The 27,305-nt window shown below is 31.3% G+C and overlaps 1 protein-coding gene across 1 annotated transcript in view; it reads right to left on the reverse strand.

The window, feature by feature from the left end:
* Positions 1–27,305, reverse strand: part of LOC117120488 (guanine nucleotide-binding protein G(i) subunit alpha) — a 64,417-nt gene that overhangs the window by 14,083 nt on the left and 23,029 nt on the right. Inside the window, exons 4-6 of the mRNA XM_033265504.1 lie at positions 26,412–26,569; positions 21,086–21,214; positions 12,857–12,986 (exon numbers count right to left, since the gene is read on the reverse strand). Coding sequence (XP_033121395.1) covers positions 12,857–12,986; positions 21,086–21,214; positions 26,412–26,569 — 417 coding nt within the window. The remainder of the gene's footprint in view (positions 1–12,856; positions 12,987–21,085; positions 21,215–26,411; positions 26,570–27,305) is intronic.

Consider the following 27,305-nt stretch of genomic DNA (forward strand, 5'->3'; position numbering starts at 1 on the left):
TCCCAAGTTTCTGAACATTAAAAAATCACTCTCCCATTCACTGTTCCCCAGTTTTTCGTCAAACAACTTTTTTCTGTCTTAGAAAAATCAGTTCTACAACATATCAAAACAAATTTTTTCCTCTGGAGTCTATGTGACTCTTAAGTTTTTCACATCATTTTAGGCAAAAGTTTACTTGTAATTGCCTATTTTTTGACCATTATAATATCACAGGCATGTCATTTAAATTTGTAAAATTCCCTATTTAGTAACAAAATTTACATTATTGTAGTAAAAATAAAATAATATATGAACATGGAAAAATTGTTGGGATTCCAAAGTCCTTTATAAAATAATTTTTAATGCGATCTTATTTTACACGCCAAATTGTTGTGTTTTCCATTAATTAACAATCTGTAAATCAAATTATATTTAAGTCAAACAGTTTTTCGATGCTTATTTGGGTTCGACTTCACATATGTTGAAGTACTGTTTATAATGAGCAAGTCACTTCCTACAAAAAATTTGTGCGAACATAAAGGAAAAATATGTACACTACGCCCATCTCGGTTATTAGCCCATCTGCTACTTTACGCCCAATTTTACTTACAAGCTTTTCCGTTAGGCAAAAGACCATGGAATGATTTACTGAATAGCTTAGATGACTTATCAAAATACTCTCAGAAAAAAAAAAAAGGAAAAATTTAATTTTGGCTTAAATTAGCCATGCATTGCTAAAAAGTTTTTTAAATAAGAGGAATTGCCAGGTATAAGCTCTTTTATTATAAGATTATAAGAGTGGATAAGAGTGTGTGTATGCTACACCTATGGAATCGTGATAATTTAAAATATTTTTCTTATGCTTTGAAAGTATCTAAGTTCCCTAATAATAGTTACTTTATTATTGTCTGAGTTTATATAAGAAAATTAGTAGACTTGTGTATTATAAGTTTGATAAATGGTAGATAGAAATTTAGTTTGATAATCTTATTGTGCAATTATTTGAAGTTAATTTGGTTGTGCAAAAAAATCCTGCAACACTGACAGGAATTGAACCCCGGACCCTGGGATTAGAAAGCAAGTGACTTAACCACTAAGCTATTCAATAGTACTCCAAATAATTAATTTCAGAGGTTAATGTTGAAATTTTTAATTATTAAACCAGAAGTATTTTAGGCCAATGTACAGAGGTTGAAAGGAAGCTACCCAACATTTCACAGCATAAATGTTAAAATGATTAATAATTCAAGAAAATACTATAATGGCGAATCCAAGATGGTCGATGGGAAACAGTTAACTAATTTCTCACTTTTACCAAGTACTGTAGAAACATTGAAAGCAAATATGGTAAAAGAAGCACTAGACATGATTCATACCATATGGTATCTCCAACCACGAACGATTGAGATAGGAATTTTGCTGATGCGAGTTAGCCAGATTTTCGTACATTTTGTAAAATAAATTAAAAAAAAAAAAAAAAAAAAAAATATATATAAATGTGGCGAGGCAGAGTATGGATGCACGAAGAAACTAGTATTTTTTTTTTATTGGCCTAATACCAGAAGGTATACTAATGTTTTGTGCGAAAGAGCAAAGGACAATGGTTGCTAAGCATGTCATTGATATTTACCAATGCCTATATTAATCATATTCAGAAAATTACTTTGAATAATTAACCACAGCATATATAATAATAATAATAATAGTTGAACTTATATAGCACATCATTAAAAAAAAAAAATGCCTTTATGCGCTTGGTGATTGAGCTCTTTTATTTGGCAATTTTGAAACTTAAAACTTAAGACTTAAAATAGAGCAAATTATGATAAAATAACAGGGAGTTGTCTTGTACACATCATTGCAACACATACACAATTTTTTATTTTTAAATCATGTTCACCTTACGTGCAGATCGTCCATAACACGCCAATTTACTAGTGAAACGAAGCTACTATACTGAATGCAACATAAATGCGGGGGGAAATAAGATTTTGAGAATATTTGAAAACCCGTAAAATGGTATTATTTGGAAGATTATCCTTAGATTTGGCTCCGTTTTTAGCCAGCTAGACAAAGGGCAGGCAAAACTAAGAATTCCGACACTGAGAAAGGTCTTTGTCTTTATACGACAAATATTAACAAATTATTAAATGTATAGTATGTATTCACCCTTGGTTGTCTGTCTCAAGCCCCTTTCTGATAGACATTGCCGAAATATTGTGGTAAGCATGCCGGCATAATAATAATTGGTCTACACCCTTTCACATAGCGCCTTTGTTATTATTTTATAATATAATATAATTTTATATATTTAATATTGCGGTAATCTTAGGCTTTCCTGTCTGAAAGTGTCCTATAGAATGGCGTAATATTGGCGGTTTAAATACTACCGCGTAATTCATGTCACTTTAACCTTGTTTGTTTATGCATAAATGCACACGCCGACTTGATTGTCGCAATATCGAGTAGACACTTTCAGACAGAGCAAGCCAGGAACCGTTACCACAATATTGCAGCGATATTACTAAGGTGCAAGGTGGCCTAGAGTAAGCCGGCATATTGGTGTATCGACCCTTTCAGACAGAAACCCATGCCGCCCTGCTTACCGCTCTATTGCGGTATTGCAGATCTGTCTGAAGGGGGCTTCAGATTCTGGGATGTAAGACGTGCAATCATAAAATATAAGCAACACTGCATGCTTCCTTATTTGCTGCAACCTGAATATTTTTTCTGTATCTCATTCACTGTTCCCCAGTTTTTCGTCAAACAACTTTTTCCTGTCTTAGAAAAATCAGTTCTACAACATATCAAAACAATTTTTCCCTCTGGAGTCTATATGACTATTAAGTTTTCCCATCATTTTAGGTAAAATTTTACTTGTAATTGCCTATTTTTTGACCATTATAATATCACAGGCATTTCATTTAAATTTGTAAAATTCCCTATTTAGTGACAAAATTTACATTATTGTAGTAAAAATAAAATAATATATGAACATGGAAAAATTATAATAGGTAAACCATTAAACAGTACCTAATGGTTTACAGAAACCAGATGAAACTATTTCAGCTTAAAATAATGTATTATTTTCGATATGAACTCTAATTCTGGTCCAGTTGGTGGTAAGGTGCTATACTTTGAAACAGAACATAAATGATTCATATCAACCACACCACAATTGACAATAATTGTAATTAGTACATATAATTTACCTATCATCCATGGCAACTGTCATTTACACAATGAAGTACGAGTAATTGTTCGGGCAAACAATTGTGACCAACGATAGATAGGTTTTCTAAATTTCAATCACATGAGAAGCATAAATTATTATATCAGCTATATAAAGCCTGTCTCTTATACACATCTAGATGTGTATAAGAGACAGGGTAAGAGAATATATGATTATGGCACCTGTAGATGGCCAGAAATGGCACTCACAGACTTCAAAACAAAAAACAAATTCTATTTAGGCCTATACATAAATTTTAGATTTTTATCAAAAGTATATCAGCAAAATGGTATTGTTCAGTATGGTAATTATGAATGCAATTTAATATTGTTGATGTTTGAACAAAGGTAGGTGTGGCTGTCGACTCTATAAAATCTGATAAAATATTCAACTCATCATTTGAATTGAAAATGACCTTGAAATTATAATATATAATGTAGAGTTATTTATTATTAATTTTTTCCATGTACAATGGAATATAGATAGAAAAATTAAAAAAAATAATGACACTGGTTAATTAAAGATATAAAAATGTACTGATGAGTTGAGCTAAAAGTAAGTTGAAACATGGAGTTTATACCTCCATGGTTGAAATAATAAAAAAAAATGTTTATAAACAATAGAGCTATTACCTTCTAATTTGAAAATGAAAAAAAAAAATTTTTTTGCTGATTAAAAAAATTAATTGATTTGTCAAAAAAATGACTGGTAGTTAATCAATTTAATTACATTTCAGTAGACTAGGATTATGCTGATTATTTGCTATTTGTGGTCAATAAAATTATTCTTTCTCAGAAATTCAAAGCATTAAATTTTTTTTTTTTGAAGTTTTTATTATAGATAATAAATACCTTGTTAAGGACCCATATCATTTTATAGATAAATCAGTATATCTCATTTATATTTCCATGGAGAAATGTACATTAATTTGATAAACTGACCTCAAAATATGTCCTTTTAACCCAGGGTCATTATAATCAATCAAATACATCTAGTAACCAATCAATCTTATATAATTTACTGACCAATTCAAGTTGCAAGTTATAAAGTGCCATTTATTTATTTTATTTTGCAGAACTTTAAATTTTCTGTAGTTTAATAATATATTTATTTTAATTAAGAGTCATTTTCTCCCTTTTATACCATAGTTTTATAAATATTCTTTTGTTCCAGATTTTATGCCTGAATTTAATCTCTCTCTCGCACCTGATTCATACACGTTTTCTTTTGTTTTCAGGATTTGAATTCACAGCTGGTACCATTCATTATTTTTCCATAGGGCCCACCATTATTGTTTTATTTGTTTGTATTTCTGGCCTCCTTTATGTACTTCGTTCTCTCCTCATGTTACTACTAAATACAGTGTTCTCCCAATTGAAACATATTTCACTGGTAAATCTGTCTATTATAAAGCCAGCCGTGTTCACAGGCTGAAGCTTATGCCCATTTGGGTGGGGTTCAAAGACTTAAAAAGCACTTAAAAAACACAACGTAGCCTAGGCCCAGAGTAAATTATGTTTATTATTTTATTGAAAGGTAGGCCGACATGCTACCTAGGCCTAATAATAATTTTGTGGTATTTCTTTTAAACCAATACACAATTTTTACTGGTCGGTTATTTATTTTTACTAGAAAACTATTATTATTATTGTGTACCTGTTTTTAAAATTATCTTTTTATCAATTATTATTATTACAATAATCAATGTATGCTGTAGTATATTTTATATGGTATGACGTTTAAATGTTTAAATCTATTATATTATAGTCTTAAATTTAGTTAGTTTTTCTTTTTAAATTCATGTTGTGTATGTATGCACTGTACTATCTCGAAAAGAAGCCCATTCTATCTTGAAAAGAATCCATGGGCTTCTTCTCGAGATTAAGCTCACAGGCTTCTATTCAAGTTTTATGGTTTACTAAATTATTATTTTACTAATTATTTATTTAATTGTTTTTAAGTGTATTTAAGTACACACCAACTTTTTAAAATTCAAAATAAATTAAAAATTAAATAAACCAAGATTTTTAGCAAATTTTATATTATACTTGTAGAATACAATTCTATTTTTATATTGAGTATTTATGATGTGATTTTTAAAAAATAATTTTTTAATATTAGTAATGCATTTTATTTCAGTAAATGCATTTTTATTCTTTTAGTAACGTAATGCAATTTTCAATGTGTAAATATTTTATTCATCACCTCAATTGTATGATATTTTTAGCCAATAGTTTACTAACTTTGCTCTTAATTCAGTTGTTGCTGCAAATGACTAATTTTATGTTTATGTTTATATTTTTGATGTGAATAAAACAAACCTAAATTAATTTTATAACACTAGTTGTTAAAATTAAGACATAATAAATTAAAATAATATAAAAAACACCTATCAATTCCTAAAATACTTTCTGTTATGGTTAGATATTAAATGTGTTTTAATTTCCATAATCATATTTATATTCATTTTAATTTCTGGCAGACAAAATTGTCAAGTTTTATTTTGTTTGGTTATTCAAGAAAAACTAACAATATTTAAAATTCTATATTTATAGATGACTTATTCATACAGAATAAACAAATAGATAACAAAAATGAATGCATAAAATACACTCTCAATATAATCTAACTTGACTGTACATTTTGCTTGTATCACAATATTTGATGTTTCACAATAACAGACAAGATAAATCATAACCTTTGACACTAAATTCAGATTGACCAATCAAATCCCTTCAACACATTATACATGACAGTACAAACATCGAAGCATACAAACCACATAAACGAGTGCAAAAATGCATAAATTTATATTCCTTGTATGTAATATATTACGTAAAAAAAAGAAATGTATGCAAATGTTTCAAGAATTTCAGACACAGTAAAATCAATGCCATGCCCACAATGGAGGCCATTATTTCGATCAATATGCCTTGAAGGCTGTTGTGGTTCAGGAACAAACTGGCAGTTCACAGAATAATTATGAATTCATTGGAAGACGACACTGTAGATGTGATAATAGATAGAAAAACGTGTTGATATTCTACAACACAATATGCACGTAATCGCGGTACATACATTATGCGATGTAGTGCAACTCACTGACTGGCTTGGCATTCATTGCTTTATGAGATATGGTTTTCCGTCTTTGCGTTATCTCAAGTACTAGAGATCCCGATGCCGCATAATGTCCAATGCATCATTACACTCTTCTAGGATTAGTTAATTTTAAATTCACTTAGCTTATATTTTTCAAATCCATTTCTTCATCCTTCGGTGATCATTCTTAAAATTTTTACCTGGATAATCTCAAAAAGCTTTGCTGCATATGAAGCATTTGCATGGATCTGCATTAATTATGTTGAAGTCACCGAATTCATAATGATAAAAACAGTAAAACATATAAAGTTTGCTAGATATCAGGTCATTATGCAATAGATTATCTTTTTCGTTTATGTAAATCACTTCACTATTTATTGATATAGGATTATTAACAATGACAAATAATATTATTACTTAATACTCTAACTTCTGTTGAATTTAATTTTATTATCTGTCTTGTAACAATAACAAACTCAAACCATTCAACATTCAACTCTTGCATGACAACATCCCTTACCACAATTAATTTACCTACATTTTAGAACAAGGTTTCTTGATTCTTTGATCTCTATTATTAATTTGTATTTAATTTAAGGGCTTTTGGTTTCAAAAAATATTTTTAAAGTTTGTCCATTTAAATTTTTTTTTCAAATTAATGCTACAAAAATGGTTTAAAGTTAAAAATTGCCAAATTGTTAAAGTTACATAATTTTGCTTTTGATCAAGATGCTTTTTGATTAAATTTTAGAACTAAAGCCCCTTTTAGATAGACGTTAACGCAATATTGCGGTAAGCATGCCAGCATAATAACCGACATATGCCCTTTCACGCAGCGTCTTTGTTTCCGCAATATTATCTGAAAGGATCCTATAGAATGGCGTAACATTAAATACCATCGCGCAATTCTTTTCAATTTCAACCTTGTTTGTTAATGCATAAATGGACATGATGTCTCGACTGCTGCAATATCGAGTAGACCCTTTCAGACAGAGCAAGCCAGTAACAGTTACGGCAATATCACTAGGGTACAAGGTGGCCTAAAGTAAGCCGGCATATTGGTGTATTAACCCTTTCAGACAGAAACCCATGCAAGGGGAACAATAGTATTATAAGCATTAATTTAAATCCAGATTCTTGTTGATTGTTTTCATCGACCTGTTGATCCTCTTATTTCATGAGAACGCCTTACTGTAATTACATTTCAATTCTGTCAGAGACCAATCACACTTATTATATCGGCCTAGGACCGGACCGCCTCAAGATGGTCGTTCCATTCACTCTTTATTTTAGTTCACTCAGGGTCGCACTGCGAACGTTCACACTTCCTCCTTTGCACTGGGAAATGTTAATATAGTAGATGTCAAATTTGACCGCTATCACGGCGACCTTAGTTCGGTGTACAGGTATGTTCAGATATGAAGATGAGTCGGCCCAGGTCTCGCATTGCAGACACTGATCTGATCATTTAGATAAGCTAATAAAATTGTGGAGGCTATTACCCACAAGAGACCTGGTGTATTAATAATTTACTGATAATTTGATAATGAAATCGATATAAAATTATACTATAGTATACATCAACATTACACAAATTATTATATACAGTATAAGCTTGGTTTCTATAATATCACTAACAGCTTTTGGCGATGCTGATTGGTTGTTCAAATTGTATTGGGGATTGCTACGCGGTACAACGACTGCACTGAAAACACTGTAGCGAAAGTGTAGCAATTTTTAGGAAACTAGGCTTTAACTAATCATTGAGATAAACTAATTAATTTTTAGATTTTATCAGCCACTAGAGACTTGGTGTATTAATAATGTCAATCTAAAACTTTAATTTGTGTTGTGTTTAATTACAGTACCTTGAATCAAAAAACACCGTCTACTTTATCATATCTTATGTGACAAATAAATGTGATCTGCCCATATTTGGGTATAATATGACATCATAATATGTCATTTACACACCCATTTTTGTGACCTCAAAATATGACAATGCTATGTAATTTAATCTATAACACAATATAACATAATTTTATTGCACAGCATAAAAAAACAACAAAAAAAGAAATAAAAAAAAACAAGCCCACCCAACATTGTCTCCACTGCCCACTTTAACAATGGTATATTCTTCTGTGGGTAGTCCTTGTACAGGTGGCTATTGTCCAGGGTGGTTTTTGTCCTTTCCCATGCCCATATTGAGCATCACACAAATTTGTCAAATAAACTTTACACTAGCACATAACACAGAAGGCTTCTATGTCCTTCACACAGACACACACACAAAAAAAAAACAAAAACAATTTTACTTTAGATTTTAATGTATTTAATTACAACTCCGGTTTCATTCCATAAAAACTTTGTTATGAAATGACTACAAGAATTCTATTTCTAATTCAATGTTATGTTTTGTATTTCTTATACATCTTTTATCATGTTCACATTTAAATATTACTTCACTTTGCATTTATGTAATCTTTTTATGCAAATTTTATTGTATATATTATTATTACTGTGTTGGATTGATGCATAGAACAATTACATGTTAATGTTAGGTTTTAACTATAATTTCTAAATTTGTATTTTGTAGTCTTGATCTATTTGTAAACCTTTGAATTTATATAGCTTCTGTTGGCTTATAATCTGTTTCTGTTTTGAAAATTAACTTTAAATGCCTGCTTTTGATAAAAAAATCTGAAATAATATGGTCTTGCAAATGTACTGCATAAACATGGAAAATAAACAATGGATAAAAGCTATATATAATTAGATATAATTTTTATAACATTCGCTACAATGAGCTTGCAATATTGACGCTAACAACATACCAACAAGGAAGCATTTTCACACATTTTTTAATAAAAGGGTGTGATCTTACTTTATAGACTACTGATTGTTATTGTTCATTGTAATGTATTTTAGATACCATCATTGTTTTTTACCTGGAAGTAACAAACGATGACTAATCCAAAAAAAAAAAAAAATTGCTTTGTTGTTGATTGCTATAGTTATAATGATCTTGTTAAGGTAATGTGCTTTTTAAAGATGACCTATGACCTATAGGAATTCAGTGAAGAATAAAGTACGTTCTCGGTTTAAGAAACACAAACGTCTTGGCTCTACACTACAGTACAAGAATGAAGTTTGGTAATTTACATATCTGCATCTCTAGCAAATGTTTAAATGGATACCATCTTATGCTGGGAATGCAAAAAAATACTTGAGGGACAGGAGCAACGAATCCCCATAGTCTGCAGTCAGGCCGAAATGCCAACAGGAGACAGGTACTCAAATGTTCAGATTTAAGCTTTGATTGCAACGTCTATGTCTGTGTCTGACTTTGTGATTAGTGAAACAGACAAAACCGGATTTCAAGGGTTGAACAGATACATTAACAATTAAGAATGAAATTAATATAAACAAATCAATTAAGGTTGGCATTTATGTATTTAGACACACGTTTGCTAATTGCATGGATCCTAACTTGATGAGTGTTCTGAATATTTGCTTTGCGCAGATGCTGTGTCCTCGATAAAATTAAAAATATTTGTATTCCAGGGGTGTATCCAGGATTTATTCTGGGTGGGTCGTGATCATAATTTTTTGGACCTTTTCAGTGGGCAACAGGAAAATCGATTACAGTGCCACCAGCTTGAAGCGGATGGCAGGCTCAGTTTCACAATTGCTGGAATTGAAATAGATTACGTCACACAATTGGCTAGGTCTTTGGACTAATTGCTGGTACCTCATCAATGCTTTTTCATTTATGTCATTGTGAAAAGGCCCTAGAAAAAAATGTCTTTGGAAAAAATATGGACCTTAGAAATTTTTTTTTGGGGGGGGGAGAGAGGGGGTAGTACGACATTCCCGACCCCCACCCCTTGCATACACCCATGTATTCCTAGCTAGCTAAAATTACAATAGGCACATCCATAGTAACAATTTCTTGCATTTACCACTTTCAGGAGAGAGTAAAAGCAGAAAAGCCATTGTTACTTTTCTGATTTTTTTCTCCTTTTCTTCTCTCTTTTTTATCCTGTAATACCTTAAGTTTTTGTAGTATTTTCCTACCCTGTACTTTGGTCATTAATACATGCAAAGAGCATGTACCTACTTGTAGTCAAAAATCCACATGGTAATCAAACCATTTTTCTTAATGCAATTGGTCTGAATTTGCATTTTATAAGCATTTGAAACTAGAAACAGTTAGGTGAGACTTCTTTTTTATACCTTGTTTCGCAAACTTATTTTTTTGAAAGATTGTCAGATGGCGGAACATATAAAAATAATTAATAAAATTAAAATTGTTTTTTTATTTAGCAAATGGTTTAGCCAAAAACATCTAGATGGAGGAATAAAAAAAAATTAAATTGTATTGCTGAAAGATTGTAAGAGTGTAGTAAATACTTTAAGTTTATATAATTATGAAGAAATTATACATCTTATTTTTTGAGACAATGCAACGGGCGTTATAAAAATAAAGAATAACTCATTTTTTTCTGAAATTTAAACTTTGTCATGGCATTGGGTGTGCTAACTGACCAAAAATAAAATTTTATTTTTATTTGGAATCATTATTTTTGGCAGGCGTAGGGTTTGCTAAATAAGATATAAAAAAGTCCTGTCTTAGGTTCAACGCGAATTTGCTGAGAAATGTATAAAAACTCTTCGCCTTTAAACTATTAAATTTAGGGAAGTTAGCTGTTGCAACAGAATACAAACAGGCTGAAAATCCACTGGCCTTTTCAGCTTTGGATTCTATAGTCCTAGTGGCCCAAGCCCAGTGTATCGTCAGTTTTATTTATGGAATTTTTGTCATCATAATTTCAATCATCAGTTCTCATTATTTCAATGTATTTATATTATTATATTATTTTATGATTTTGTAGAATAAAGAATTGAATATCTTGGGTATACTCTAAGCCAACCTTGGATCATATCCCATAATTTTTGTCCAATTTTATGTATCAGTCTTTTCGCTAGCAAAAACCCAAGATACAACTTCTTCAAATATTCTCAGAAAAAAACATATTGGCTTTGAATTAGGCCTACAGTGCCAAAAAGTTGCCAATTTATTAAAAAGAAAATTCCCTATATATATGTAAGCCCACCTCTAAAAATTGGCCAAATTTTGTGTTCAAAGTGTGTGGGTTCTTTATACCAGAGGAACTATGAAACTTATAATTTTGTAAAGTTATAAAAATGAAAGTAAAACAATGAATAAAAATATGTTTAAAAAAATGTATATTAAAGCATTTGGTTGTTTCTTGTGAAGGAGACCCCCCACTCGACAGTGATTAAGTTCACTTTTGGGGTGTCCTGCCTCATATTGTTTTTATTGTCAATTTTAATATTTTGGGACGAATAAATGAAATGAAACATAATAAAGTAATGTGGTTGACCTTGACCTGATTCTGTCAGTAAAAAAAAATGTTTATGTAACGCTTCAAAGTTGTTGATAAACACACGATTCCCTCGAGGTATAGATTCTCATCTTCGCTCTTCTCATTAGATAAGCCACATTTTGCTACTTTGCCAGTGAACTAGTAATTACCATAGTTACCATCGCAAGTACTTATCATAAACCGACCCTGCGTATTAGCTGACCCCTAAACTCAAACGTCTAACACTGATACGCACTGTTAAACCACATTTACACTAGACACGATTATGATACGACAACGACATATCATATCATGTTAGTTTGTATTCTTCAACACTGCGCGCATCTGCATCTAGTAATTGTCGTAATCGTGTCTAGTGTAAATGAGGCTTTAGCCGACTCGTTTAAATGATAAAACAATAGAAACTATGTATAGCCTACGTGAGGTACTAGTGTACAAGACTGTGAAAATCATGAAAAATTAAGGGCCTTGAAAAAATAAAAATGTATAAACTAATATGCATAGCTTCATCTATCCAGCCTATCAAATTTTATTTTTGTTTTTTTTTTCCTTAAAATTTTTTTTAATTTTTTATGGGAGTATACAACAGGGGGAGGCAAGATAGCCACATAATCGGTTTGAATAGTGGCTAATAATTAGCCTTCCCCTTAAAACAGACATCAAACGGATACTAACAGATACAAACATGGTCCTTAACTCGCCTAACTCTCTTGAGAGGGTTATTCGAGGAGCTGAGCGGTTTTCTGTTGTTATAAAAGACCCAAATTCAATCCTCGACACAAAGCCGGGTATTGAACCCGGGCCCTGGCGTGCAAGAGGCAGGAACCATCCCAGTTAGCCAAACGCTCAGCTTTCTTTCACAAAAAAAAAGTCATGACATCACATTATGACCAGATATGCACATTATGACTATATATGGAAATACAACAACTTTTTGTCAAAGTAAATTTGATATACTGTACAAAGCTTAGTTACTATTTTGTTAATGATGACATAACCATGAGGGAAGTTTGTTCATAAAATGAACTATTCATAAAACTGATGTATTATGTAAACATGTCTTACTGTGTCTTGTACACAATGAATATCTAAAATGGGATGTAGACATTGAGTGGTGGTTGATTGTTGGACTTACCATTTCCTCATCTTCCGCCAAAACAAGGTCATAAGCGCTGAGGGCGACGCAGAATATAATTGCGGTGACACCTTCAAAACAGTGGATCCATTTCTTTCGCTCTGACCGTTGACCTCCGACATCAAACATTCTGCGAAAGATATAAAAAATATGTTGAAACCATTGTAAAAATTGAAGTATTACCTGACAGAATAGGGAAATTATTATAGAAACACAAAAACTCTGCCAACTTAATGTACAATATTTATTTCAATATTTCATATTGTTTATAAACCTTTTACAATAGGCATTGTCTCATGAATAAAATAATTAAAAAACAATCTTCAAATATTAACAAAAGTGTTCCTAAATAAAATTCAAGTCTTTTCTCAACTAAACAAAAACTTTGGAAGCATAACTAAAAACAAAGCCATTACTGTCCAGACAAAAAAATTATATTAAAAATCCAAAATAACATTGAAAAATTATTTGACTTCGATAAAATTTGACCTACAGATCGTACTCATCATTTTGCCATGTAAAATAAGATCGACTTTGAAATTATTCGTATAAATAATCTTAAAAGTATTTTATGTATTTACTGATATCTTAGTAGTTAATAAATTTTTTCTATTTGTAATGTCATAGTTCACTTGTTTGGAATGACAATAAAGTTTATCTTATCTTATATTCAAAGAAAACCTTGAGGATTAAATATTTAAACCACTTGATTCAGCTCATTTCATATTTTGGGCTGTTTCCCTTGAGCATCAAAGTTCAGTGAAAATACTAAGATCTCTATGCACCTGAATTTTCATCATCAAGTAGTTAACATTATGAGTATGGAGATTTTACTATGTCCAATATTTGATAACATGGTTGTTGTATACACACTCAAAGGATGTATCAGATATGAAAAGGAGATCATGTGATGCATTCGACCAATAGCAGGCACGATCGTTATCATAGGCATCATTCAAGTAGTTTTTTTTTTGGCGATACATACAAAATGTTTTCAATTTCCTCTCGTTTTTCACCTGTTTTCTCAATACCACTATCACAATGAGTTATCAAAATTGTATTATTTATTATTCACAAATTATCAATCGTATCCATGCGTTAGGCAGTGAATACAAAAAATGATAGGACCATCCATGTCATTAGCATTTCATAATTATTGTGTTCCTCTTGATAAATTTATATTAGATGTTCTAGAATAAAATTGTTGTTGATTTGCTTTAAAAAAAATCATACTTTTATATCATAATTAGAAGAAAATTGCCTGCGAGTATAAATTGTGAAAGAAAACAACATAATACATAAATCATCATGAAATGGCTGAACGGAAATTGTAAATTTTATGCTATTTGTAAAGTAATGTATTTTGTTATGACTGCTATCCCTATGACTTTAATGGAATGATCTTTTAAATTAAATTCCATAATGAAATTCTATACAGATTGCCAAAAATCAATATTTTAAGATTATCATTTATAAATGAACACTACTGTTCAATCTAATATTATAGATTGGTAATCATACTAAATATAATCTGAGAGGGAAAATGACCATTTAATAACCTTAATTTTTGCTACCCCTTTGGTTTTAATGGAATGATCTTTCAAATTAAATTTCTTAAAATAATGGAATTTCTTACTGATTGGCAGAAATCAATATTTTAACATTATTAAAAATTACAGTTTTGTAATCATACACATCTACAGTATAGTGAATGAAAAAAAGCTCTTAACCTTGTAACAATCTTTAACCATAATACCATAACTTTCTACTATACCAAATAGAGGACCAACCATTTGATTCTCAAATTCTAATACAAAGCTTAGTCATTCCTGATGATGACATAATTAATGTCGAAATATTGAATCCCAACACGATGGCGTGTATTTCAATACTTGGAGTATGTATTATACTTTCTTAAGCTTAGTGAAAATCATTAAATATTCACCGGTCCCATTAATATTCTATTAATTAATCCATCCATTAAAAAAAAAACCTCTTCATTGCTAATATATAGTCATAATGTGTTTATATGGTCATGATGTGATGTCATCATGAAAATATTTAGGTCGTACTTATTTTTGTCTAATAAAATTTGATAGTATGCAAAGGAAAAACTAATTATTTTTATACAAATTTCTGAATATATTTACCAACAACAGAGACTGAACCAAAGCTCTCAAAAGAATAAGACAGGGCACTCTCTACTATTCCAGAACAGATTCAAATTTTTCTACAGTGGCCAGTACAGAGGATCTTAATTATATAGGAAAGGCAACTGATATCAGTGAGTCTGACTGTGAAATTATCATTTTGTTAGAAACATGTAATTCAAGTGCTTGTAAGACATTTAAAAAGAAGAAAAACAAGTTTTCACGTTTGTGACCATTCATTCGTATTTACCTCATGTATGGCTATGATAAATGCTTTCTTCAATTGATATATATAATTATTATTAATATCATCTTTATCATTAATATCATATTATTATCATTGTCAATATAATTAACATCAATATATAATCATTACCATTTATAACATTATTACTATAATGATAATTAATATTTTTCAATATCATTATTATCAGCAGCACTTTAATAATTAATCCCCAAAAATGTTATTAGAAATGCAAATTATTAATATTATGTATATCATGATGACATAATTAATGTCGAAATATTGAATGTCAAAATATTGAATCCTGACACGAGGGCGTGCATTTCGATACTTGGAGTATGTATTATACTATCTTCGTATATCAATATTATAATTATATAATTTATCAATTTATAACATTATTACTATTATATTACTACAATATCATTATCAGCAGCATTTTAATATAATCTGCAAATATTATATTAGAAACATGCAAATTATTAAGATTATTTATATCATTATTATTATTATAATAATCAATTTATAACATTAATATTACGATACTACTATTATTGTCAATATCATTATTGTCAGCAACACTTTAATAATATAATCCCAACATATACTAGAAATATGCCAATTATTAATATTATTCATGATATTATAATAATATATATCAATATTATCAATGTATATAAATATGACTATTGATATTCTTCAAAGTTATTAAAAATTCTAAAGAAAATGAAACAAAGCAAGTTATATATTAGATTACCACACATCATTATAAGATAAAAATAATTAGTAATAATTATAAGTATGGACATGGAATAAATTATCACTAAAATTTTGTTTCCAATAACACTATTATATGTGTGTGTTTCCTCAATAAGATTGTAATATAATTTGTGAATGATTAACAATAATAATATACTCAGGTTAAAAATCAAATATTTATTCAATATAGACTAAGACAGCTGATGTCATAAGAGAATCGTTAGTTTTAAAGATCCTTCTTCCTCATCTAAGCCATGTTTGATAAATTAGACTTGAATACATTGCATTATTATAATGATATTTTTGGTCGCTTGAGATTAGTCAAGCATAGCTTGAGATTCAGCTCCAGGCAAAGATTAAAGTAAGCTTCTCAGAAGCAGAATGATACACCAAGTTCTATTTACAATTCCATTCGAATTTCCATGTATCATGAATTTATAACAACTGTAGAGCTTGCAAACAAGAGACTTTTCGAGTGAAATGTACAGTATTGGCTGAAAGAATAGCTTTATAGCATGTTGCTATATGGATGAAGCTCAGATAGTATAGTACATTGTAAAACATTGTAAAACTCTGAGGAAATAGTTTTAGCCACCGCCAGACTTTTTAACAAATTTTAACACTTTTCCAAAGCTTGTTGCGAATGCGTATGTGATCAGATTGACATGTAGTGAATACTACAGGAACTACAAACATAGCTTTACAGTGGTACCAAATACTTTATTGTAATCACAATCTGTGACCCGTAACAGTAAAATGAAAATCTCTCTTTTGGAGATTTACCCATTTCGCACAACGAAGCTGAGATAATCGCTATTTCGTGAAAGTAAATAAATACCGCTCTACGCTAATGTGAACAAACAAATTGTGAAATACTTACGGTCCAGACTGAATATAGTGTTATTGTTAGTACATGTTGGTATTTACCCAATTTATCGTATTCCGTAAAAAAACCTGAAGCATGGAGATGTCCGTGTTTGGCGGTCAAGCGTTGCGTATAACCAAACACATGGATCTCCGTGTTTGGCGGGCAGAGATTTAAGAGCTTGCAAACTAGTGACTTTTCGAGTGAAATGTATTGGCTGCAGTGTACCAAGAACATAATAGCTATGTAGTATGTTGATTTTATCGGAGAAGCTCAGATAGTACACTTGATGGTACTAGAACATTGTAATGTAAATGAATAGTGACGGTATTAATTTTGACTAGCATGGTGTGCCACAATGTTATTAATCAAAATCAAAATTATTATCAATTATAATAAATAAATAAAAAATAATATTATTACACAGTAACACATAGTCAGGAGTGGTACTCACTTGCAGGTGGGCCAAGGAAGCTAGGCCCAGTCCTCGGGTAAACTGGCCCAGACGAAGGACCCACTGTAAAATCTGTCAGAGAAAAACTAATTTTCCTAAAGCCAAGACAACTTGCCTGAGATTGCCATTTTGTTGCATTTAAAGGGTGGAAACTATTTTTCCCACTCAGCTCCAACCATGATGGGAACAGCTGAGGTGGGTGGGGCTAATATCTCAGGGAATGATGGACCACCTGTTGGACACTGTAGCCACTGCTAATGTACCCATGTTTTTGAGTCCTGTAGTTAGCAAATACAGCTTGAAGTTCTTCCCTAGGATTGAAACAATAATGTTGGAATAGGGGGAGGGGAAAAAGGAAGTAACACAGGGAAAATTGGATATTTCTTACTCTCCCTTCAGAATCTGTCAATGTCGCTCTGTTCAATTAGTTACAGGCTCATGGTGATGTCAGACCAAACTGGACTTAACATTACCAGTCTACTCAAGAGAAAGTGAACAAAGTAAAACGTAATGTGTGATTAAAAGTACAAATATGTTTTTCTTACTTTGGATCAACAAACATTGAGAGTCCATGATAATTATGCATGGATACAAATGAAATTATTATAAGAAATAGTTGTTCATGGGTAGAAAATGCTGTTAGAAATAATATCATTCTCCCATTGTTTCCAAAGCCTACAGTACCACAAAATATGTTAATGAATGTTGTAGTTTTCTAAGGAATCAAGATCATTATATACTGTAGTGATATATTAGTAAATAATTTGATTACAAAAATGTGGAGGAATTCATTAGCTAATGAGTGACATACTACAGTGTATAATGATCTTGATTGCTTAGAAAAACCACAAAATTCATTAACATATTTCGTAGTACTGTAGGCTTTGGAAACAATGGGAGCATGATATTATTTCTAACAGCATTTTGTACCCATAAACAACAATTTCTTATAATAAATTCATTTGTATCTATGCATAATTATCATGGACTTTCCATTTTTGTTGATCCAAAGTAAGAAAAACATATTTCTATTTTCACACTCACACATTACGTTGTACTTTGTTTACTTTCTAAAGTAGACTGGTAATGTTAAGTCCAGTTTGGTCCGATATCACCCTAATGTCATTGAGGTCGATTTCTATTATGTCTTACTACGGGGGACATGACCTACCATGCACGATATTCATACGCAACAATAAAGACAGGCCACATAGAAGACGTAGTGATGCACTTATACCTCAACAAAATTTAATGGGGAAACATATTTTGGGGATAATGTACTGTTGGACATGGTGTAAGATTGGAATAGGCCAAGGCAAGACTTTTTTATACCATGTTTTAAGCGAACCCACCGAATGCAAATATTGATGACTTCAAATAAAAATAAAATTTTACTTTTGGACAATTAGTGCACCCACCGTCACGAAAAAGTGGAAATTCCAGAAAAAATAAAAAACTTTTTCTTTATTCTTATTACATCGTCCGCTGCAATGAAATCGCCAAAGAGAAGATATTTCTTCCTAATTATATAAATTTGAAGCATTTAACCATGCTATTTTACATTCTCCATAAAATTTTATTTTTATTTTCTCCTCCGTCTGGATGATTTTGGCAAAACTTATTTGCTAAATAAGAAAACAAAATTTAATTTTTATTTTCATTCTGCCCTTCCTCGATAATCTTTAAAAAAAATAAGTACGCAAAGCAAGGAATAAAGTCTTGCTCAAACAATGTTTCTTGTTCTCTCAATAATTCTTTAGCCTGTCCTTTTAAAAAATTTCCTACAAGGCAAAGCGCAGACATTGTAAATCCAATGTATGTAAACATCAGTGTGGCCATTTTTTTTGGGTCTGATTTCAATATCCTTAAACAGATGATGAAAAATAAGAAAATAGGCCAAACATCAATGTTTCTTTTTTGCATTTCTTGGCCTGTCGTTTTATTTACTTTTCTTTACAAGCCAAATGTCTTGCAGAAATCATACATCTAATGTATGTAAACATCAGAGTTTCTTTTTTCTTTTTTGCTTTGATTTCAACATCCTTGATGATGAAAAATAAAAATCCTCATTGACTGCCACTGACCTTCAAATGTCACTGTGGTTAACAACACATTTTTGTTTTATTTTGTTATTTGGCCTTAAATGCTAAAGTTTTGTGTTCAATGGTTTTTTCCTCCATATTCTATTAACACTAATGGTAAACAATGCACCTACATGCACGTACACATGTATTTCATTTCAACTTGTTATTTGTTCAGCATTAATTGATGAACACGTCTACTGACGAACGCAATATATCTTGCTTTGTTGCAACTTTAAGCGATTCAAAACCACTGACAATTCATCTATATGTTAACCGCCTTAAGCATGTGTTTCAGAGTATATGCGGTGTTTACAAACTAACAAACATTATTATCATCATCATGATTGATAACTATGGAATTATTCAATTTCCACTGGTCACCACTTAATGTATGGTGAATCGGGGGCCCAAGGTTGTACAGAAAGAGAGAGGAATAAGGAGGAAGGAAGGGGGCGAATGGAAAGAGCCTGTAGGAGGAAGAAAGGGGGCGAATGGAGAGAGCCTGTCTTATTATAAAAGAAGAGAAATTGGGAATTGCCTAATAATCTGTCTAATCAAATGAGAGTAATACATTTTTTTTTATCTGTGCTTGTTCGGTTTCTAAAAAGAACTATATTATCAACCATGACAATGCTAGATTGATGATACATCTGGTAAGGCAATATCATCAGGCATCGATATGAACACTCAGTTTCCTATCATTCACCTGTTTCCAGTCACAGTCATCGAATAGGAAATTATCTTTCTGCTTAATATATTGGAAATAATGCCTCAATTTCATTCTACAAAGTTACACATGGTTTGAATCATTGGCAGACTAGAAAATGTAGAAATGACTTAAACAATCAATAAAAAATATTCTATTAACTATTATTATTATTTTTATTATTTATTATTATTATTTATTATTATTTTTATTATTTATTATTATTATTTATTTAAATTTATATAGCACCATTCTTTTCAGATAAGGAACTCATTTGTCCCTGGTTTTTGGGTAAACATGATTAAGTGTTGCAGCTATAATCGGCAAAAGACCAGGCAACCCAACCTGGTACCAATTTCTACTCCTGGGTGTAGAGTTCAACGATGTAGAGAAAGTGCCTTGCTAAAGGACAAGTGAAATGTACATCCAGGGATTGGAACCCCCGATCTCGATTAAGTTTGAAGGATAAGTTTTTACTTGAAAGTAGGCTTACACCTGACGTGGGATTATTACTCTAATGTGAGCTGATACCTAAAGGCCAGATTATCCCAAAAGGTGGGTCGATATTTGATGTGAAAATGGGTTTATAGGAAGTCGGCTTAGGCCTATACCCAAAAGGTGGTCTTTAAATGCGTGTAGTAAGTAACGTTAGGGCTACTACTTTTGGTTTGGTTTCCCAACCTCGAGTTCGGGGATTCAATCCCTTGCTGTGCACTTCGCTTGCGTCCTTTAACAAGGCACTTTCTCTACACTGCTTAACTTTCCACCTAGTAGGAGTAGAAATTGATACCTGGTGGGTTGCCCGCTAGTCTGTGCCAATATGGCGGCAACACTTAAGCAGCTGGACCCAATGACCCAGCTTCCAGGAACAAAGCACTTCGCAACCTAAAGTAAAGGTGCTATATAAATACCTAGTAACACATAGCACAAATTATATTTTGAAATGTGGAAACATTTTGTGACTTACTTGAAGTGTAAATCTTTAAATGTAAAATGTGTCTCCACGATTCCAGTCGTCTTCACCCTCGTCCTCAAGACATCCTGCTGTGTCGGGATGTAGCCTGGTGCTGAGAGTCTATCAAGTGCATTCAAATAACTGTAAACAAAATGGAAAATATATTAAGAAAATGTGTCTGCCATCCGAAAGAAGACAGCAACTTGCTACATGGAGAGCTCATAAATGGATGAATTATTGATGAGCCAAACAAATACAGGTGTCCCTCCAATCAAAGATCACTTTTTGGGACTGAGATTACCAATACCATGGACTTCAGCAGATGTGGTCTCTAACTAGAATAATAAAGATAAAAGACTATTCTTAATTTGGGACCACAAATGTTCTTTAATTGGAGGTGGTCTTTCATTGGAGAGGTTTTTAATTAGAGAGAGACATGTGCAGTAACATCACATCTACTTTGATACTCAGAGTACTCCGTAAGTCAGGATATTTCATTATCTATATTTCATTATCTATCTTAAAATTTATCATTTATGCATCCATCTTTACATCCAGATTAAAATACAATACTAAAGACTAGTCTCCAGTTGGTCTCATAAGAGAACTTTACGGTGTATCAGTCAAATTTACGAATTAGAACAGTGCTAGCCAGGAATGTGTGTGTCCCAAATAAAACACATGTAATGTCCACAAATGCACATGTTTGCGTACATTTACGCAATTGTTTATGAGACTTTAGAAACAATATCCAAGGCATGGGGATTAGCGGAAAGGTTCATAATGTTCAGCTGAACATTGCTATTGAATGTATTACAGAGTAATGACAATTTCTGGCACAAAGTTTCATCTTGTCCTTTCATGATTAATAAGTCCATACTGTCAATATATTAAAAACCTTTGAAACCATGTTCGTTTCGTCCCAGTTGAAAGCGCAATTGTATGTTAAACTAAACTAAAACCAAATATTTGATAATAATTTTTTATTTTTTGGTACATTTGCATTTGTTTTGGTTTTTTTTCTTCTTTGTTGTTGTTAAGCGCCTCGAGGTTGTGTCAACGTGAGGCGCTATATAAATCCAGAATTATTTATTATATAGTATGTCTACTGGTACTATTAAGCTAATTTTTAAACAGAGAGGTTGATTGTAGCAAGACATGATGTAGTGATGGCCACAGTTGAGATGGGGGAGGGAAACTATGACCCCTGTCACAGGAGAGATGGAGACCATCATGAAATTCAATGAGTTAGATAAAAGCCTATGTGAGCTTCTTGGATCTCCTTTGATGTGGTCCCTGGCCCTGCCCACATACGTTCCTATAAGGGACATGTCCACTCCTCTTGGTACCACTACTGACATGATGTGAGGAAAAACAAATCAAACTTAGAAGGAAGTACGCTGAATGAATTGGGGAAAAAAAAGCATTAAAAAAATCAAGGTCATATTTCTGGGGATTTCCCAATTTTTTATTTTTAACAACAATGAAATAAGGTAAATGCTCTACTATTATTCAGTATCAAACTTGATATTAATTTCCACTTAGAAAATACAAACATTAAAAAATAAATAAGCATGTAGACGCCTGATGACTGCAACGCTGAACTCCAAAATTTTAGTGAATGTAAGAGACCTTTTCATCCGCAATTCTTCTTATATCATGGCAATTTAAGTATGTGACTGCTGTTTGAATAAACATAGAATTACAGCTCCACCCAGTGCTAGTAATTGGCAAAGGCAATTATGATAAGCAAGCACTGTACAAACAGAATGACAACCAAGGCTAAATAGATGAAAAGGAAGAAGATGCTTAATGACATGGCAACATCAAAACAACAGCAATAATATTGATAAAAAAAATAATAATAAATTAGAACACTTTGTATAGCGCCTGTTAGGAAATATAATTTGTCACTGGCGCTTAAAGATACAAAAATCAGGGTTGTAGCTGTAGAAAACTGAAGGGTGGGTTATAGACATTTTAAGGCTGGGTGGGTGGGTGATAACATTGGTAAACTCTAAATAATAAGAGTGGATTTTAAAGATGGAAAAGTGACATGGGTGGGTGGAAAACTTCAAGGCTGGATGGCCCTGCCCATCATTACTACATCCCTGAAAAATTATTGATTAAAGAGATAGGTTTTAAGAAGGGTCTTGAATGCATCAGTGTAAGAAGTTGATCTAAGCTTATGTGGAAGAAAATTCCATAATTTCGGAGCGGCAAACATGTAGCATTCAAGGAACAGGTAACCTGAGAGAGTTCGACTGTCTTGTGCAATGTAAAGATAATTGTTGTGAGATGGATGAAGGAAGATAATAATGACGCATGTCCATGCATTTATAAGCAATACTAACTATACAACAATCATCAAATAAATCTAGTGCAAAATCCAATTGATGAATTTAAAGTTTGGTTTATATTTTGCTTATGAATCTTTTAGATGTGAACACTCTAATTAATTCAATATGGATATATGTTCATGAAAGCCAATTAATTGTGCTGCTGAGAATTTCAATCCAGATGCCTGCCCTTTTTGGAAAGAAAGAAAGAAACAAAGAAAGAAAAAGAAAAAAATTGATCGCCTAAAACGCCTCAGAGGTTATTTTTGGGCGTCTAGAAAACGAATTTCACCAGACCCCCTAGGATGGTTACTTTAGTAATTCAAAAAGCCAAAAAACCCCTATTATTTGTATTATTATTCTTTGTTAATAGACTAGATCTACCATTGATCATATTTTTCATAATTCACTTCCTTCTGACATTTTTAAATAACTTGAAAGTTATGCTAAATTCCTAAACAGTTAATATTTCTTTTCCTAAAAGTTGTTATTGTTAACAATCCAGGAAAACCTATTTAAAACCAATTCTACACACCGAAAGATTGGATTTCATTGTAAGCATTAGCGATTGACAATCAACAATAGAAACTCAACATTTTTCAATCTTTTAGACATTCCAATATTACTATCACTTTAGGGATTTATGACATGTTTTACTGCCCGAGAGGCCCAGCAAATAAAATTTTGATTCTACATAAGGCCAAATAAAAATTTTTTTACTAGTTTTTATCTTCCCCTTATGCAACCATTTTCTCTGCCTCACAATTTTTTTTGTTTTTAATTTCCTTTATTTTACAAAATGTACAAAAATCTGACTGATTCGCATTATAAAAATTCCTCTCTCGATTGTTTGTGGTTGGGAAGATGCTCAAGCAATACCTGGGGAGAATTTCAGTTGAACTATTATGAATCAATACTCAATATATGGTACAAATCATGTATAATGCTTCTTTTATTTGCTTTCAATGTGTCTACTTGGTAAAAAGAGAGAAAAGCAGTAGCTATTTCACATCGGCCATCTTGAATTTGCCATCTCAGAGAAAAAAAAAAATTAACCCTCATTCCCTTTTAAAAAAATATATTTAGGATGAGAAACTACATTTTTTCCAACCTGGCCTAATGTATAATTATAATTTGGATGATTTTGCATAAAACTTGACACTGTAAGACTACATAGCGCACAAAGTAAACACCAATTACGACAGACAGTCTGTTTACTACCTTATTAAACTAGTGGTCAAACCGGTTGGTAAATGCCATAATAAAAATTATTTTTAGAAAAGGATTAAAATAAATCTTTATAATGTATTCTGCATTTTGTTTCCACCTCTTCTTAAGCTTTCCTATTTTCCATAGAAATATTTTTTTTGTTTGAAAAATAGTGTATACATAAAATACCTTAGATATTTGTTAATAATTATATATATTTTTTTTTATTGTTATATTGTGAAAGAAATAAATGATGATTTGATTTAATTTGATTTGAATAAAGTAAATTTTTCATAAGACTCCAAAATTGAGGGTGAGATATGAAACTAGCCATTTATTTTAGTTAGCCTGAACAAAATTTTATTATAAGAGCTTGTAGCATTATTTTAGTCATGATAAAGACAAATCAATTGGATTGCAATACAGCAATTCCAAAGCAAAACAAACAACGTAGCTGCACAAAAATATAATAGCAGTTTACATCGTTTTGCCATTGGACAGCTGCGTAGGATTTTAACTAACATCTTTAGATTGGGAGGCAATCGTCTCAACCACCATGCTACAGCAGAAAAAAAAAATATGTTGAATATAATTAAAGAGGTTGGCTGACGCTGTAGAATATATTTATTATGGAAGAAGAATAGCAAAAAGTAAATCGAGGAGACTATGACATTGACATGCAAAAATAGAAAGTTGTTGGTTATACCCTACAGTTATGAATGCTAATCTTTAAGTATACAAAAATCATTCTTCCTTATTGAATTGGGAAAACAGTGTTATCTCAGTTGGGGTGACAGCTGGTAGTTTGCAGACATCAGTGAGTGTGAACTATGGGGTCACATGAAAAATGACCACTGGGTCATGTTACAAAAGTGCATGTTACTTTTGGCACAGTGATTTTGGCATCTATACAACATTTTTCAACAATGTTATTTGCATATATTTATATATCAAATACTTTAAAAAGCAACAAGGCGACTGTACATAGCTTAATATTATTAAAAATGAAACATTTCTGTTTTGAAATGTTTTATTCCATGATTAGGGACTGACTGTTCCACTATTTTTCAAGGGGTGTTTATGAGAGAAAATGTAGAACTTAACCTAAAAATACACTAAAATTTTATTTTTATCTGTTGTTTAAATACCAAATGCTTTTAAAACATTTCAATGTATCTATTCTGCAGAAACAATTTAAATTCCTGATGAAGATTAAAATTAATACTTTATAATTTAGTCCCTTTCATAGAAGTGATTTTAAATTAATATTCATGAGTAAGCAGAATACAGATTGTCTATAATTTACACATTCCGCTTTATAAACCAATACAAAGAAATAAACATAAGGTTGCCAAATGGTGAAACCAGACAAACACAGTAGACTTCATAATAATATCAACCAAAGGCTTAAAAAACCCACATTTGGACAATTTTTAATTACAATATATGAAACTGTAGGAATAACTATGGAAAATAAGCCTATACCATTACATTCAGAAAAATCACAAAACTAATTATATTTACAGCTATAGTGTTGAACTATCTAATTAGTATACTTAAATTCAGTAAATTATATTAAATTTTTTTTAATGATATATTAGTACTAGGCCTGGTTAGCAAAAGTCAACTTTTTCCACCTCTCTGTTCATCCATGTATATAGAACATGATTTCATGTACTTACATTAATAATTGTTAAATAAATAAATGAATGAAACGACACACTAGGATTGACATAAAACAATCATCTCTACAATAAACTTAACTCCTGCGTTGCTGGTGTTATACTTACTAAGGAGCGGAGTCGTTGAGTTGGTATTCTCGAGACCGACTGAAGCACTCCGTGACCCCGGGATCTGCCCATAAACGTTTCATTGTGGCTGATAACTCGGGACTGAGTTCTCCTTCCTCGGCTTGCCCAGCAAGAGCGAACAACTGTCGAGCATCATCCTTCAGAAAAGAAAAAAAAATATAAAAACCACTCAGAATATTATTACAATCTGTCTAAAACTATCAAATTGTGACAAATCTATGTGATGTGTCTATATATGGGCACGATGTTGTCATATTCCATCAAAATATTGGCATTTATTTGTCATATACATTCTGACAGTATGAATAGAGTTTTATTCGATGGGCTTTAAAAAGTATAAATATTTTGGAGAATCTAACTCAGGACATCACGGAGGACAATATGGATTAATTAGCAAAAGCCATTGATGAACCGGAAATAGTCTATTATTTTTTCAAAATCCGAAAAACAAAGAATTATATTTAATGGTAGTGATTATTGATTCATTGTATCCTCAATTCAAAGAACTAATAATAATTATGAAAAAATTGTTAAAGATAATAAAAATAAATTGGAATCGAAAAATGATTATTTACGTCATGCAAGTTTGACTTAATAATTATCGTATCCTGTTTGTTGGAAGCAAAGAATTTACAGAATACTGTAATTATTAAGATCTTTGTAAGGTTTCACAATTTTTCATCATCATCATCATCATTGTCAAATCAAATGATGCAAAGAATATGGTGATGACAGATCAAGAAAAGCAAGGATTCAAAATAAAAATGTTATTTTTAAAGTGGTATGTTATATCTAATATTAACTCATTTTATTTTTAAATATCTTAAAGCCCCATTCCCGGCAAAATTTCAGTTTTTAAGAAAAATCTAATTT

This window comes from Anneissia japonica, unplaced genomic scaffold, assembly GCF_011630105.1.
Source record: "Anneissia japonica isolate Jap-2015-1 unplaced genomic scaffold, ASM1163010v1 scaffold1698_len283567_cov170, whole genome shotgun sequence".
Taxonomy (NCBI): domain Eukaryota; kingdom Metazoa; phylum Echinodermata; class Crinoidea; order Comatulida; family Comatulidae; genus Anneissia; species Anneissia japonica.